This window comes from Nerophis ophidion, linkage group LG11 (assembly GCF_033978795.1).
Source record: "Nerophis ophidion isolate RoL-2023_Sa linkage group LG11, RoL_Noph_v1.0, whole genome shotgun sequence".
Taxonomy (NCBI): domain Eukaryota; kingdom Metazoa; phylum Chordata; class Actinopteri; order Syngnathiformes; family Syngnathidae; genus Nerophis; species Nerophis ophidion.
Genome location: NC_084621.1, coordinates 35,906,978 through 35,925,082, shown reverse-complemented (window position 1 = coordinate 35,925,082; position 18,105 = coordinate 35,906,978). Strand labels below are relative to the sequence as shown.

At 41.9% G+C, this 18,105-nt stretch overlaps 1 protein-coding gene across 1 annotated transcript in view; it reads right to left on the bottom strand.

Moving 5' to 3' along the window:
* The window catches only part of itga8 (integrin, alpha 8), a gene marked incomplete at its 5' end in the record, with an annotated part of 193,850 nt that overhangs the window by 160,137 nt on the left and 15,608 nt on the right, over positions 1-18,105 (bottom strand). Inside the window, one exon of the mRNA XM_061914761.1 lies at positions 393-493. Within this exon, the coding sequence (XP_061770745.1) occupies positions 393-493 (101 nt within the window). The remainder of the gene's footprint in view (positions 1-392; positions 494-18,105) is intronic.

The window sequence follows — 18,105 nt, the reverse complement described above, 5'->3', positions numbered from 1 at the left end:
TGTTGTGCAATATTTTGTTAGGCTCCATTTCCTGTTTTGGACCGTTAATCAGATGTGTACGGATAGTAATCAGCACTTTTTAAGTTGCGCTGTAGTGTTTGCTTATCATTCAATCTTTGCACATGTTTTTTGCTAAGCAACGTGTGTTTGCGACCATGTTGTCGTTGCCTTTCTGGATTGTTTGGACTCAAACTTTTGCTGGGCGCTTCCTGTATCATTCTGTAAGTTACTCGTCGTTGTGCACATTCTTTTGGTGAGTTTACACCAGGCGCCAACCGTGCTTTAAAGAATTGCATTAATGATATAAAAACAAAAAACTGTATACTAATACATGAACATGCACTGACTTAATAAGGTTTAAAATATACTCAAACAGATGAATGATTGCTCACCACAACTTTGCCTTTGTGTGTCCTGACTGATGCTCCAAACCACTGGTGGGCCTTAAACTCCAAAGGCTCCCTGCTGCCATTTACCTTCACCATGCGGTTATCTGGAGGGACGCATGTGACCACAGAATCAGCAAAATGAGGAATAAAAATGACAATGTGTTGTCTTTGGCACTGCTTGGAGTCTGACAGGATGGAAAGCATTTTGAACTTGAAAAAAACAGTCAATAACAAACATCAAAACACCATTTGCTTCCTGTAGACAACAGACCTCTGTCAGGATATTGTTTTCAATAGCACAAGCTGGTCCCATAAAATATAACAGCCCTAGAAAGACTTATCCACAAAGCTCTCCTTGTTGGTTCAGTTAGATTGTGTTAGAATCGATGTGTAGGTATTTCCCAACGTTATAGCAGCTGCATGTGTCTTTAAAACGTTCTTTAACACGTGTTCACACACATATGTGCATTTGTTGGGCTCCAAAGAATGACTGGATGTGGTGAGACGTAGGGCTTGGTGATTAAACGATACCAATATACATGTCGCAATCGATATCCATAAAAAAATGCATTCAATAAAACATTTGGAATATCTCTTTTCTTTTGCGTCAGAAGAAAGCGGAAGCTGCAAAGCAAGCTTGGTTGCATGAACAAAGGCACTCGCCCTCTGGTAACCGAGCAACGGAGGATGTGATCAGTGATCAGTGGGAGTCACATGCTAATAGCCAATCAGGGAACAGTATTTACTGTCACGATTCTGTGGCGCGATCTTGTTGTCTCGCTGTTGATTCTTAGCATGGAGTGAGAAGAGAAAGTAAAAATGAGTGCTGTAGAGAGCAAATAAATTGTGGATAAAACAGTTGAAGTCTACCCGACAGTGTGGATTTTTTTCAAAACGGACCATAGTCGGACCAATTTCTGAATTTTTGGAGAAAATACAATGACCTGGATGAATGAGAACATCCATACATACGAAGAAAATCCAGGATGATCTGTAATTGATCAAGACCAGCAGCTAGAGCGATTCGGACCGAGAAAGGGATAATTTCCCCATTAATTTGAGCGAGGATGAAAGATTTGTGGATGAGGATAGTGAGAGTAAAGGACTAGAAAAAAAAAAGGCGAGGGCAGTGGGAGCGATTCAGATGTTAGATTAGATTAGATAGATTAGATAGTACTTTATTTATTCCGTCAGGATAGTTCCTTCAGGAAAATTAAAATTTTCAGCACAATCCCATTCAAGATCAGACAAACATTACAGGGAGACAGAACAGGATCGCTGACGGGTCTGCCGGCTTCCAGCGCTCCTTACAAAAAAGATGAGATACAGGTAAACAAGGGGGGGAGAAAATAGAAGATTAAAATAAAATAAAGAAAATCGGTCTTAGCCTGGGCCCTGGAGAGGCGGTGCAGACTGAGGCCAAGGGGAAAAAAAACAACTCACAGCCATAGTACACATCCCTCTTACATGTGTGTAAGAGGGAAACATCAAACATCAAAGAACACAGAGGACATTAAAGACATTAAAGCAGCAGATACAACCAGACACTTCTACATACAGCTATGAATAAAAAGTAAAAGAAACACATCCACTGTGGTGGCCTCTGCGGTGTTCCACGCAATCGTCCGCTGGGGTGGAGGGAGCACGGCCAGAGACAGGAGCAGACTCAACAAGGCAACCAAGACAGCCGACTCCACTCTCGGCCAGTGTCCAGTCCGCATGGATGAGCGAGGATACGTCCAGGGTGACTGAGGTGTCCGACACCTGCTGACCCAGCCAAGACACCGCGAAGCCTCTTCGTCCCAGCGCTCAGTGCTAGCTCCGCAGCCCTGTCCCCTCATCCGCATCTCCTCCAGTCCCTCCAAACCGACTCTGGTGTAGCAGAGACCCAGAAGCTGGTCTCAATGGCCAAAAGGCTCCCGGGAGGCAGATCCAGAAGTCCACAAAAAAGCACCACAGAGGTCACGAAAGTGCCACCCCTTGTCACACAGTCCCAAAAAGCCCCGGACCAAAAGGCAAAAAAATATATATCTATAATAACACATGAAAACAAGATGGAAACACAAAAGGATGACACAAGAGCACAGAGCTCCTGCCAACAGCAGCCAATACAGCGATTTTTTTGGATGTCAATAGGTGGGAAGCGAACCCCCGACCCTCAGGTTTCTGGCCGGCCGCTCTACCCACTACGCCATGCCACCCCGGAGGATGCCTGTGTGTGACTTTGTTTAACGTGGGGAGACTGGCGCACAGATCCTGGTCAGGGTCCAGTGGCATGGAGTCCAAGACAACTGGGGACCCTTTTCTTCTGCAGCCTTTTTCGGCCATCGCAGCTGTTGTGGTAGTTCTTAAATCTAGCGTCTTCCGCCTGCTCTGCCGTTGAGGTCTTTACCGTATCCCTGGCTAGGGGACAGCCAGGTACTAGGACTTTGCCAAGGGCCACCTGGGGTAACAGTAGTAAAGGGGTTAACCTCCTAGTGCCCCAAGACCACGTACAGGAGCCTCCACTGCCGGATGCACTTTAACGTCATGCCCAGGACATAAATACATCGCGGTGCTATACGAATCACCGTACAACCCTAGACTCGTATGAGTATCAGCTGATAGCTCACTCATAGATGATTGGCATCTGAATCGAAACCATACAACCCAGATTGTAACATCCCTTCTCAGAACATAAGTATGATGTGGAAGAACCCAATTATAGCACAACCTGACGTCTGTGACCTCACATTTGGACTAACATTCAAACGGCCACATTCCAACCCATCCATCGATTTCCTACCGCTTGTCCCTCTCAGGGTCACGGGTGTGGCTGGAGTCTATCCCAGCTGTATTTGGGCGGAAGGCAGGGTACACTCTGGACAAGTCGCCACCTCATCACAGGGCCAACACAGATAGACAGACAACATTCACACCCACATTCACACACTAGGGCCAATTTAGTGTTGCCAATCAGCCTTTCCTCAGGTGCAAGTTTTTGGAGGTGGGAGAAGGTTGGGGGAAACCCACACAGTCAAGGAGAAAACATGCAAAGGTCATTCTTACTGTGAGGGTCACGCACTAACCCCCGTGCCACAGTGCTGCCACATTCTAACATCATTCCGGATGTTCACATTTCAATGGTGAGTCCCAATACTTTAGTGTATGCTACTACAGTGTGTACTGTATATCCGTCCCCTCATAAGCTTTAATCTGCATTTCTCCACTAAAGATGCTGACATGACATGACTAGTCTGCCTTTTTTCAGCGCTCCCATGTGAGCACGTAATCAGACGCATGTCAAAATGACGTGCGGATAATAACCAGCAAGACGTGTACACGCACACAGATGTTCACCACTGCTTGGTTCCTCTGTACATGTGTGCTCCTTCCTCTGTCACTTAAATAAAGAGTCTGCTGTAATTGTAGAAATGTCCACCAAGGCCTCCATCATCCATCACCCCGTAGATAGTCCCACCTCCAAAATCTGTAAATAACCCTATAAAATGAATGTCTGTGATAAATGACCCAGAATTAACAGAATACAGGTTGAGTTAGTTTGCTGTTTAATTTTTAATTGAAGCCACATTCACACAAACTTCCACTATGAAAATTCTTATGGACAGGATACAAAAAAACAAATAAAAAAATAAAATATAAACTACAATTATTTTTGTTTTATTTATTATTTGTACAGAAAATACTAAATATTTAGCAAATAACACTTGCATGAACACAGAAGTAAAACACATTTAAAAATTCTCCAAACCCAATGAAAAAAAGAAAATCCTTAATGTTAACTAAGATAAATCCGTCATGAACACAAAAGTTTAAAAAAATAAATAAATAATAAAAAAACATATAAAGAAGATGAATGGATATATATATATATATATATATATATATATATATATATATATATATATATATATATATATATATATATATATATATTAGGGGTGTAACAGTATATATATATATTAGGGGTGTAACGGTACACAACAATTTCGGTTCAGTACGTACCTCGGTTTAGAGGTCACGGTTTGGTTCATTTCCGGTACAGTAAGAAAACAACAAAATATACATTTTTTCGATATTTATTTACCAAATTTGTAAACAATGGCTTTATCCTTTTAACATTGGGAACAGTATAATAATTCTGCCCACATTAATCAACATTAAACTGCCTTAACGTGTTGCTCAGATTAAATAAAATGACAAAACTTTTCTTCTACATATAAAAAGTGCAACATTAAACAGTTTTAGTTCAACTCATTATGCTTAATTTATTACAGCATTTGGGAAGCTTGTTGTTGATTTTTATTATGTAAATGTTATATTTGTATCAACATGTGATAGCAGGGACCCGGCCATTCAAAACTAGGCTGCTACATTACTAATGATTAATGTAACTATAGCTGAAAAAATAGCAATAGGAGAGACTATTCATCCCTGAACACCATGGAGTTCATGTAGGCTTTATGATGCACTTACATTATTATATCAAGTATCAGAGACAGAAACTCTTCATTTCACATAATGTCCTTTTTTGCTGCTTCAACACACCTCAATCAACACTGTCCGTAACACAAACACACACACACACACGCACACACCGCAAAATGAGCTAACGTTACGCTAAAAGCTAACTAGCCTTCACCTAAAGCCAGGACTGCGAGTGAGCTGAGCTGCAGTTTGTTTCTAGAAGGTCAACGGGCTCATAGTGATGTTTAGAAAGTAGTTGACTTGGAAGTGTTTAATGTAATTTGGGGAGAGTCCGCTGCTCACCTGCTAGACACATATCTGCTTGACGCTGAAGCGCTGACTACATGCGCTCTGAATACGCACTGCTGATTGGCTGTTACCGCTACGGTTGTAACCAATCCGATGGTTGTGTGGGTGGGACAATGCTGGGTGCTGTGCAGGAGACAGAGGCAGAATGGAGCGGAGCAGCTTATTAAGACTTTAGAAAAGGCGGCTACTTCATATGTTTGTGTGGAAACTTGTTCGGTACTCCTCCCCACCGTACCGAAACCTCCATACCGAAACGGTTCAATACAAATACACGTACCATTACACCCCCTAATATACATAAATACGTACATATATACATATATATATATATATATATATATATATATATATATATATATATATATATATATATATATATATATATATATATATATATATATACATATATATATATACATATATATATATATATATATATATATATATATATATATATATATATATATTAGGGCTGCGAATCTTTGGGTGTCCCACGATTTGATTCAATATCGATTCTTGGGCTCGATTATGTATCAATTTCTTTTATTCAACGCGATTCTAGATTCAAAAACGATATTTTTCCGATTCAAAATTATTCTGTATTCATTCAATACATAGGATTTCAGCAGGATATACCCTGGTCTGCTGACATGCTAGCAGAGTAGTAGATTTTTTTCAAATATCTTTTATGATTGTAAAGGACAATGTTTTATCAACTGATTGCAATAATGTAAATTTGTTTTAACTATTAAACGAACCAAAAATATGACTTTTATCTTTGTGAAAACATTGGACACAGTGTGTTGTCAAGCTTATGAGATGCGATGCAAGTGTGAGCCACTGTGACACTATTGTTATTTTTTTCTTTATTTTTATAAATGTCTAATGATAATGTCAATGAGGGATTTTTAATCACTGCTATGCTGAAAGTAAAACTAATATTGATACTGTTGTTGATAATATTCATTTTTGTTTCATTACTTTTGGTTTGTTCTGTGTCGTGTTTGTGTCTCCTCTCAATTGCTCTGTTTATTGCAGTTCTGAGTGTTGCTGGGTCAGGTTTAGTTTTGGAATTGGATTGCATTGTTATGGTATTGCTGTGTATTGGTTTGTTGGATTGATAAAAAAAAATAAAATAAAAAGATAAATTTAAAAAAATAAATAAAAAAATGATTTTTTTTAAAATGACAATCGATTCTGAATCGCACAACGTGAGAAACCGCGATTCGTATTCGAATCGATTTTTTCCCACACCCCTAATATATATATATATATATATGTACAAACCCCGTTTCCATATGAGTTGGGAAAATGTGTTAGATGTAAATATAAACGGAATACAATGATTTGCGAATAATTTTTAAACCATATTCAGTTGAATATCCTACAAAGACAACATATTTGATGTTCAAACTGATAAACTTTTTTTTTTTGCAAATAATCATTAACTTTGGAATTTGATGCCAGCAACACGTGACAAAGAAGTTTGGAAAGGTGGAAATAAATACTGATAAAGTTGAGGAATGCTCATCAAACACTTACATGGAACATCCCACAGGTGTGCAGGCTAATTGGGAACAGGTGGGTGCCATGATTGGGTATAAAAGCAGCTTCCATGAAATGCTAAGTAATTCACAAACAAGGACTGGGTGAGGGTCACCACTTTGTAAGCAAATTGTCGAACAGTTTTAGAACAACATTTCTCAACGAGCTATTGCAAGGAGTTTAGGGAGTTTACCATCTACGGTCCGTAAAATCATCAAAAAGTTCAGACAATCTGGAGAAATCACTGCACGTAAGCGATAATAATACGGAATTTTGATCCCTCAGGCGGTACTGCATCAAAAACCGACATCAGTGTGTAAAGGATATCACCACATGGGCTCAGGAACACTTCATAAAAACACTGTCAGTAACTACAGCAGTTGGTCGCTACATCTGTAAGTGCAAGTTGAAACTCTACTATGCAAAGCCAAACTCATTTATCAACAATATCTTGAAACGCCGCCGGCTTGGCTGGGCCCGAGCTCACCTAAGATGGACGATGGACTGATGCAAAGTGGAAAGGTTTTCTGTGGTCTGACGAGTCCACATTTGGCATGGGTAACTTACACATCTGTGAAGGCACCATTAATGCTGAAAGGTCCATACAGGTTTTGGAGCAACATATGTTGTCATCCAAGCAATGTTATCATGGACGCCCCTGCTTATTTCAGCAAAACAAGTGTTACAACAGCGTGGCTTCTTCAAAAAAGAGTGTGGGTGCTTTCCCGGCTCGCCTGCATTCCAGACCTGTCTCCCATCGAAAATGTGTGGCACATTATGAAGCGCAAAATATGACGGCAGAGACCCTGGTTGAACGACTGAAGCTCTACATAAAACAAAAATGTGAAAGAATTCCACTTTCAAAGCTTCAACAATTAGTTTCCTCAGTTCCCAAACGTTTATTGAGTGTTGTTGAAAGAAAAGGTGTCATGATCCACGTCTTGGATCATGGCATATTCTGGTTTTGGTTCTGTTTATCACATTCTGTCTAGTATTTGTCTTCCTCAGTTCTTTGTGGCACTTCCTGGTTTTGTTTCCGTTGTCATAGTTACCCATTTAGTGTCACCTGTCTCTGCCTTGATCACGCGCACCTACCCTTGATTATTTATCTCCCTATATATGCCCGCCTCTGTTTGACATTCAGTCTTGGACTCTTGTTTGCTCCCACGCAACATATGACGTCCCATTCCAGCATTGTGGTAACTATTAGCGCTCGATTAGCTTCCAAGCTATTTTGTTTGTTCTTTTCCCTAGTTCGCGCTAGCGCTTTCTGTTCTTCCTAGCTTCCAAGCTAGTTCTGTTGTTTTGTTTGTTAGTGCCTTCATGCAAAGTATTTTGTTTCCTAGTCTGTTTTATTTTGTTCTTTAGTGTGTTAATAAATCATTACCCTCAAGCTGTGTTTCATCTTCCGCTGCACCCACGAGAGAACAACTCGTCACCACAATGCCACCGAGACGTCACGGAAGAGTCCAAGCAAGTAAACGTTTTCTCGCAGCCGAAATGGAGGCTATTGATGAGTTCACGGGGCAGATAGCCCAAGAAATGGAGGCGGGGACTTTTCGCCACACGCCAGAGTGGATCTGGAAGCCCGGACATCTCCAGGCTTCTCCCGACGCCTCTCGATTCGAGGTGGTCCCGCCTCGCACGCGTCAGCAAGGGCGGAAGTCTAGAGGAAAGGCTTCGCCTAGCGACAGAGACGCGCTAACCCCGCCATCACTACCTCATGGACACAGCCAGTTCCAACCCGTCCAGGACTCACCCTACATATCTGGTAATCCTTTTTTTTGTCCTTCCTTTCAATCCTCCGGCTGGCCTGTCAGTCACAGTTACTCCAGCCGTGACGTCACTCCTCCGACGTCTCCTCAGGATAGTGGAGATGAGGAATTTTTTTTTAAACATGCACTCCCTCAGTCGTCCACAGGGGATGTAAATGAAGCCATCACACTTCTTAAGGACATTTGTTTTGAGTCCCAATATAAATCTTTATTTTCTGGAACCCCACCACCTGTGACTTGGCCCCCTTCCCCAATGACTGTTCCTTCCTCCCTTTCTACCTCTTTTTGTTCCTCCCCCCACCCACCCCTACAGGTAGTTTTAGACCATAGAGAGAGCGTCTGGCATCCGCTTGTGGAAGGGGGGGCTCGTGCTGGTAGCTGTGCTACGGAGGTAGCACAGCGGCGTTCAGCCAAGCCTCTTCCTCCAAAAAGACCTCCTCCACCGGTCTTTCGTCCAGCCAGACCGCAACCTCCTGCACGTCCTTCTCCACCGGTATTCCGGTTAGCTCCTCCTAGGCCGCCTCCACCGGCACCACGGCTGGCTGTAATCAGCCCTGGCCCTAGTCCTTGCCCAAACCCTAGTATGACTGTTAGTCCTAGTCCTTGCCCAAGTCCTTGCCCAAGCCTTAGTATGACTGTTAGTCCTAGTCCTTGGCCAAGTTCTTGTCCAGGCCCTAGTACGACTGTTAGTCCTAGTCCTTGCCCAGGTCCTTGCCCAAGTTCTAGCCATGGTCCTAGTCTTAGTCATAGTTTTAGTCCTTGTCCTAGTCCTAGTCATAGTCTTGTTCTAGTCCTAGTCATAATCTTGTTCAAAGTCTTAGTCCTTGTCCTAGTCCTAGCCATAGTTCGAGTCCTGGTCCCAGTCCTTGTCATAGTCATAGTCCCAGTCTTAGTCATAGACTTAGTCCTAGTCACAGTCGTGGTCCTCGTCATAGTTCGAGTCCAAGTCTTAGTCCGAGTCCATGTCATACTTGTAGTCGAGGTCTGGATCCCACTCCAGCACCGGACCTCATGCTGGATCCCACTCCAGCACAGGACTTCATATTGGATCCCACTACAGCACAAGACTTCATGCTGGATCCCACTCCAGCACGGGACGTCATGCTGGATCCCACTCCAGCACGGGACGTCATGCTGGATCCCACTCCAGCACCTGTTCTTCAGCTGAGACCAGTGCCGGCTCCTCGGCTGAGACCAGTGCCGGCTCCTCGGCTGAGACCAGTGCCGGCTCCTCGGCTGACTCGTCTGCTGCGGCGTCCGCGCCTGACTCGTCTGCTGCGGCGTCCACGCCTGTCTCCGCGACGCTGCCGCCTGTCTCCGCGACGACACCGCCTGTCTCCACGACGACGACGCCTGTCTCCACGACGACGACGCCTGTCTCCACGACGACGACACCTGATCCGGCTGCAGCAACCGCCCCGTCTTCGCCTGCTGTTTTTGGGCCGGCTTTGGCTGCAGTCCCCGCACCCTCGTCTGCAGCTTCCAAGCCTGCCATGACGGCGGCGCTGAAGCGCCCTCCTCCATGTCGGCCACGTGTGTGGCCTCTACGGGGTCGTCCTCCTCGCCGGGCGCTTCCTCCTCCACGTCGGCCACGGGTGTGGCCTCTACAAGGGCGCCCCCCAAGACTTTTACGGCAGCGGCGTTCCATCCGCCGCCGCCACCTGGCTTGTCCTCGATGGATTCGGGGACATGCAACCTGGCGACCCTCCAACGTGTCCTCACTCCGCCCTCCCTTCATGTTTGGACTTTTTTGTGTGGGGGCGTTCATGTTAAACTTTTGGGACATCTGGTATCTGTCCCTAGAGGGGGGGCTTATGTCATGATCCACGTCTTGGATCATGGCATATTCTGGTTTTGGTTCTGTTTATCACATTCTGTCTAGTATTTGTCTTCCTCAGTTCTTTGTGGCACTTCCTGGTTTTGTTTCCGTTGTCATAGTTACCCATTTAGTGTCACCTGTCTCTGCCTTGATCACGCGCACCTGCCCTTGATTATTTATCTCCCTATTTATGCCCGCCTCTGTTTGACATTCAGTCTTGGACTCTTGTTTGCTCCAACGCAACAGATGACGTCACATTCCAGCATTGTGGTAACTATTAGCGCTCGATTAGCTTCCAAGCTATTTTGTTTGATCTTTTCCCTAGTTCACGCTAGCGCTTTCTGTTCTTCCTAGCTTCCAAGCTAGTTCTGTTGTTTTGTTTGTTAGTGCCTTCATGCAAAGTGTTTTGTTTCCTAGTCTGTTTTATTTTGTTCTTTAGTGTGTTAATAAATCATTATCCTTACCCTCACGCTGTGTTTCATCTTCCGCTGCACCCACGAGAGAACAACTCGTCACCACAATACCACCGAGACGTCACAAAAGGTGATGTAACACAGTGGTGAACGTGTCCTTTCCCAACTACTTTGGCACGTGTTGCAGCCATTAAATTGTAAGTTAATTATTATTTGCAAAAAAAAAATAAAGTTTATGAGTTTGAGCATCAAATATCTCGTCTTTGTAGTATATTCAATTGAATATGGGTTGAAAAGGATTTGCAAATCATTGTATTCTGTTTATATTTACATCTAACACAATTTCCAAACTCATATATATATATATATATATATATATATATATATATATATTGTAACTGCACGCTCGGCTAATTAGACCTTAGATCTTTGGGCATTCCGTCCTCTAGGGGCATCGGTCTGCGAAGTTCCTCCACTGTGTTCTGTCTTGAGCTATTGATTTAGCTTGTTCCCAGGTGGTATTTCTGCTTGTAAGGTCTTTATCTATTGTTTTTCTCCATGTTTTTAATATTCTTCCCGCTTTTTCTTTTGCCTCCGGCAGGTTTCCATTGTAGTGCTATTTGGGGTATGATTTCATCTGACATTCTCATTACATATCCAAGTCATTCCACTCTGCGTTTTGTGTCAGTAGTTTCTGTTTAGATCTTTTGTGTACTCATTTGTGATCCGGTCTTTCCAGGATATTTCCATTATTCTCCTGAGGTTTTTTTGGTGGAAGGCATCTATCTTCTTTTTATCCTTGCAGTTATTTGTCATGTCTCACACGCTTACAGCATGACAGAGAGTATTACAGCTTCATATATTTTGATCTGTGTTTCCATTTTTCTCTTTTTATTTGCCATAGTTCCAAATGCAGAGTTTTTCTTGCCAATCCGTATTTGTATTTATTTCGAGTTGTTGCCATCGTTGCTAATTGGTGCTCCATAGAAATTGGAATTCCTCCACCTTCTGAACATCTTTTTCATTTATCCTAATTTGTGTCCTTTTTTCCCCGAAATCCATTATTTTGCATTTATCTTTGTTGAATCTTTGGCCCATTTTGCTCAAGATTTCTTTAGTTTTGTCAGTGCATCGCTGTAGGTTTTGTGTACTGTATTTTTCGAACTATAAGGCCCACTTAAAATCCTTTTTTTTCCTCACAACCGGGTGCGCCTAATGTACGGAATAATTCTGGTTTTGCTTCCTGACCTTGAAGCAGTTTTATTTGGTACATGGTGTAATGATAAGTGTGACCAGTAGATGCCAGTCAAACATTAGATTTAAGTGGAGGCTGCACTTTGATGGCAATATGTCTCAAGTAAACCCATCCATCCATTTTCTACCGCTTATTCCCTTTTGGGGTCGAGGGGGGCGCTGGTGCTTATCTCAGCTACAATCTGGCGGAAGGCAGAGTACACCCTGGACAAGTTTCCACCGCATCACAGGGCCAACACAGATAGAGAGACAACATTCACACTCACATTCACACACTAGGGCCAATTTAGTGTTGCCAATCAACCTATCCCCAGGTTCATGTCTTTGGAAGTGGGAGGAAGCCGGAGTACCCGGAGGGAACCCACGCATTCACGGGGAGAACATGCAAACTACACACAGAAAGATCCCGAGCCCGGGATTGAACCCTGACTACTCAGGACCGTCTCAAGTAAACAACACCAACATTTTCTATGTTCCATTAAAAATATAGAACATTACACACGGCTCTTAAAAATCTATCAAAATGTTTTAGTGCGACTTTGGTAAGCTATGAAGCTGCACCACTTAATGGACTGTCGGCGCATTAAACATATGAGTATTATTATGGTGTGTGTATTAGGTAAGACATTATCTGGTGTTTTGTTTTGCAATATTATGCAAAAGCATCTTCTCTTACCTTCTGGTACCTGCTGATCTGTATTTGGGATCTGCATAAATCATGAAAAATTGCACGCGTCTGCCTTTGAAGTCCGTGCCGACTCCATAGTCATTAAGCTTCTTTTTTTTCTTTATCTTCTTGTTATGTGACATTCATCCTCCCCTGTTTCCATTTCTAATATACAGCAGTCTAAAGTTCTTAATTGTATCTGCCTTGAAAGCTGTAAAACATAGCGGTGTAGTGAGTTTACATTATTCATCCGAGGAACTTTTGTTATTAGAGTTTCAGTTTTTCATGGGACACATTTCCTGTGTTGTTGTTTCCGGATGAAAAGATGCTGCTCCGTTATTGATTTAAGTAAAGTCTGAATGTCATTAAAACACTTAGCTCCTTAGTTTGGCACTTCTTCCACTGCCGTCCTTGCATGCTACGCTGCTACAACAAAGATGACAGGGAGAAGACACTGCCGAAGGTGAGCCACGTAAATAAGACCGCACACTAAACGGCGCATCCTGAAGAGACTGTCAGAAAGCGATTTGAAGATGGTCTGTAAAACATATTCCATGCAACATTTTGACCAAAGAACCACCGTTACATGTTATATAGACCGCAAGGAAGTGTTTTCAATTTAGAAAAAAAAAATCATAATATGACTCTTTTAATGCTCCCTTTAATCTGGTGCGCTTTGTATGTAAAACAAGATCAAAAATAGACCATTTTCTGGCAGTGCGCCGTACAATCTGATGTGCCCTTTGGTCCAGAAAATACAGTATACTTTTCAAAGAGTGCGATGTTAACAGCAAAGTCAAGTCGAACATATTGTTCTTTCCAAACCGTCCACAGTTTTCAATCACCCAGAGAAACACAAAAGTTGACAGAATTTCTCCCGGTTTTACTACAGGCTTTGGCCTGCATTACCTTTATGATTTTGTCAGGAAATTCCAAAGTATCTCACTATTTTTCACATCTTTCCCCTGGCCTTTAAAAGTTGACAAACATTATTGTGGATATTCAATCCACATTTCAATTATCCTTTTTAGAGAATGTATGGCGTTCGTGCATGACCTTCCTTTTCCGAAGCCTGATTGTTTTACCCTTAACTTCACCATCTCCGGGGCTAGGTTGAATGTCAAAGTTCCCAGTTTATGGCAACAACCTTCTAGTATTCAAGTAAGATGCATGATTTATAATCTAGAATTAACTTTCACCAACTCAGAAGCAATGCAGCAGCTCAGTATGTCAATAAAGCAACTTAAGCTAAAAGTAGTTCTTCAGAGTTAGTTCTTACAACAACAATATCACCAATACTTTATTGATAGCGGTTTTTTGATGTATTTTATGGGCGCAATAGAGCACTCCCATTAGGTCCATTGTTAGCCACCCTGTACATGCCGTCTATTACAAATTAGAATGCAAATTAGTTATTGTCTTACATAAGGATTGTGAATGATAGGCAAAAAAATTCCAAAAAGTGCAATTTCTCTTTAAGATTCAGTTTCAAGGATACACCAGTGACCCAAACTATATGTACTAAACCCAAAACCAGTGAAGTTGGCACATAGTGTAAAACGTAAATACAAAAAGAGTACAATGATTTGCAAATCCTTTTCAACCTATACTCAATTGAATACACCGCAAAGACAAGATACTTAACGTTCGAACTGGAAAACTTTACTTTTTGCAAATACTAGCTCATTTGGAATTCGATGCCTGCCACAAAAAAACTGACACAAGTGGCAAAAAAGACTGAGAAAGCTAAGGAATGCTCATCAAACAATTATTTGGAACATCCCACAGGTGAACAGGCTAATTGGGAACAGGTGCGTGCCATGATCAGGTATAAAAGCAGCTTCCATGAAATGTTCAAACATTCACAAACAAGAATCGGGCGAGGGTCACCACTTACTGAACAAATGCATGAGCAAATTGATAGACAGTTTAAGAACAACATTTCTCAATTAGTTATTGCAAGGAGTTTAGGGATTTCACCATCTACGGTCCGTTATATCATCAAAAGTTTCAGAGAATCTGGAGAATTTACTGCATGTAAGCAGCAATGCTGAAGCCAACACTGAATGCCCGTGACCTTCGATCCCTCAGGCGGTAGTGCATCAACAAGCGATATCAGTGTGTAAATAATATCACCACATGGGCTCAGGAAAACTTTAGGAAACCACTGTCTGTAGCTACAGTTGGTCGCTACATCTGTAAGTGCAAGTTGAAACTCTACTATGGAAAGCGAAGAGCCATTTATCAACAACACCCAGAAACAGGGCTGGCTTCGCTGGGCCAAAGCTCATCGAAGATGGAAAGATGCAAAGTGGAAAAGTTTTCTGACCAGGAAAAGAACCATCCAGATTGTTCCAGTCGCAAAGTTCAGAATCCAGCATCTGTGATGGTATGGGGGTGTACTAATGCACAAAGCACGGGTAACACACATCTGTGAAGGCAACATTAATGCTGAAAGGTACGTACATGTTTTGGAGCAACATTTGTTGCCATCCAAGCAACCTTATCATGGACGCCCCTGCTTATTTCAGCAAGACAATGCCAAACCACGTAGTTTCATAGAAAAAGAGTGCGGGTTCTAGACTGGCCTGCCGGGAGTCCAGACCTGTCTCCCATTGAAAATGTGTGGCGCAATATATAGTGTCAAATACCACAACGGAGACCCCAGACTGTTAAACAACTTAAGCTGTACATCAAGCAAGAATGGGAAATAATGCAACCTGAAAAGCTTAGAAAATGGTCTTCTCAGTTCCCAAACATTAACTGAGTGTTGTTAAAAGGAAAGGCCATGTAACACAGTGCTAAAAATGCCCCTGTGCTAACCTTTTTGCAATGTGTTGCTGCCATTAAATTCTAAGTTAATGATTATTAAAAAAAATAATAAATAAATAAACATTTTTTTTTTCAGTTTGAACATCAAATATCTTGTCTTTGCAGTCTATTCAATTAAATATAAGTTGAAAAGGATTTGCAAATCATTGTATTCTGATTTTATTTACGAATTACAAAACATGCCAACTTCACTGGTTTTGGGTTTTGTACCTCTATACAGGCGCCAACAAAAATGTAGTACGTTCTTTCTTGGCCTATGCACCATTCCTGGAAGACGTTTCACGGATGTCTTTTGTGTTGTTATTTTTATTTACTGCTTATGTCACACAAGTAACAATCAAACAAAAAAGCTTATATTTTTGCTTAGTACCGCAATTTTATTTCCACATGTCGCTCTAGCCCGCCGACGCTTTTTGAATCTGCCGCTGAGGGGGATGCAGATTTAAAGCCACTTCCAAACAGGCGTGCAAAGTCATCTTAGCGTTTCATTTTAAGGGTCACAGACACAGAGAGAGATGGCCATCTCAAAGAGGGGGTGGATTGATGGAGGCGAACGAGAGACAAGAGGAGGGGAAAGGAGACAGGGATACATTTTCAACATGTAATGAAAAACAGACCTCACCCAATCCCCCCTTTTCTTCCAAACGGGAACTCAATTCCCATGTGCACACAAAGCAACCACCCCCCCCCCCCCCCCCCCCCACACACACACACACACACACACACACACACACACACACACACTCATTTCTTCTGGTTCCTTACCTCAATCCACTGCACACAAAACATTACCGATGCTGATTGGATACTTAGCATATCAAACTATTCAGCAAACCTAGCAGCATTTTTAAGGGGGGTGAAGTTGATATGAGCCATATGTCTTATCTTTCTTTTCTCCCTGCAAACTACCAGCTCAAGTACAAGTGCATGGCACATATTACTGGTTCCACATGTAGCTTTAAGAGATATGCAAATGCAGCTGGCACTAAAATACAGCTCTTTAGCATATATGCCTTCGATGTTAAGATCCGTACTCCGATCTTCCCATATTATGGTTTATTGTTCCATTTTTGTATCACCCCGTTTGACGTCTTTATTTCCTGTTTAGTCCGTCACCATGGTAGCTCATTAGTTCACCTGCCCCTTGTTATCTACGCACACCTGTTTTCTTCTAATCACCTCCCTTATTTAAACTCGCCCCTTTTCGTTATTCATTTTCGGATCCTATTTTGCCCACGCGCAACAGTGACGACTCTCATCCTTCTTCGTATGTATATTCTCGCTAGCTCTTACGCCAAGCCACTTTATAGTCCAGCTTTCATGCTGAATGTTTTTGTTTACTCTTTTGTGTACTCGTGCCAAGTTTTAGTTTTCCTTGTGTTTATCCTAGCTTTCACGCTAGCGTCTTTTGTTTACCTTTTCTCTTTACACCAGTGTTTTTGTTCCTAGCCTTTTATTATTTGATAAATACCTTTATATCTTACCTTTGCTGTGTTCTGCTTCGACGCATCCTCGGGAAAACAACACCGGCACTACCATGCCGAAGAAGAGTCACCACATTCGACTTAGACAAACTTTTTAGATCCACAAGGGTAATTGTTCCTCACAGTAGCTAAGTTTCAAAGAATGCAAAGGGGTAAAAGCATGGAAAGGATAATGCAGGTATTAAGTAGGCTAAAAATGTACCATAGTAGCAATATAAAATATAACATATATGTATTATTTAAATACTATATATGCAGTATATAGTATATACTGATATATTATATTTTTATATAATATATAAAGTATAACAAATCCCAAATACCATGGACAATATTACAGTATATGTAACAGCTGCAGCAAAAAAAAGGGCAGCATAAAATAGAGAGTAGATCCAGCAGAAAATATACATTATAAACAAAGAGAGGTAGCTAACATAGAAGCGGTCAGGTAATAGACAAATATCATCTATTGCTGTATGGCGAGTGATTAATAAGTACCAATGATTGTCCCACACACACACTAGGTGTGGTGAAATTATTCTCTGGATTTGACCCATCACCCCTTGATCACCCCCTGGGAGGTGAGGGGAGCAGTGGGCAGCAGCGGTGGCGGCGCCCGGGAATCATTTTTGGTGATTTCCAATTCCAACCCTTGATGCTGAGTGTCAAGCAGGGAGGTAATGGGTCCCATTTCCAATTATTTGGTATGATTCAACTGGGGTTTGAACTCACAGCTGGATGGAGTGCGGAATGAAAGAGTTGTTGAATCTAATTATAAATTATAAATTGAAAGTGACCTCATTAAATGATTTAAGACAGGACTGTCCAAACTTTTTACACTGAGGGCCACGCACTGAATAATTCAAGCATGCGGGGGCCATTTTGATATACCGTATTTTCCGGGCTATAGAGTGCACCAGTATCTAAGCCACATCCACCAAATTTTAGAAGTAAAATTTTGTATTACATATATTACCCGCACTGCAGATATATACATTGGCAAATGAGATGTTGGTAAATGTTTATTTACAGACTTTAATTGTTTTCCAAACAAGGCAGTAGCTATTGCTAGCAGCTGTGCTAAGTCGCTAACAGAAGTGAACAACATAAAGTCACCACAAGGAGAGATATGGCTTTACAAGCAAATTGGT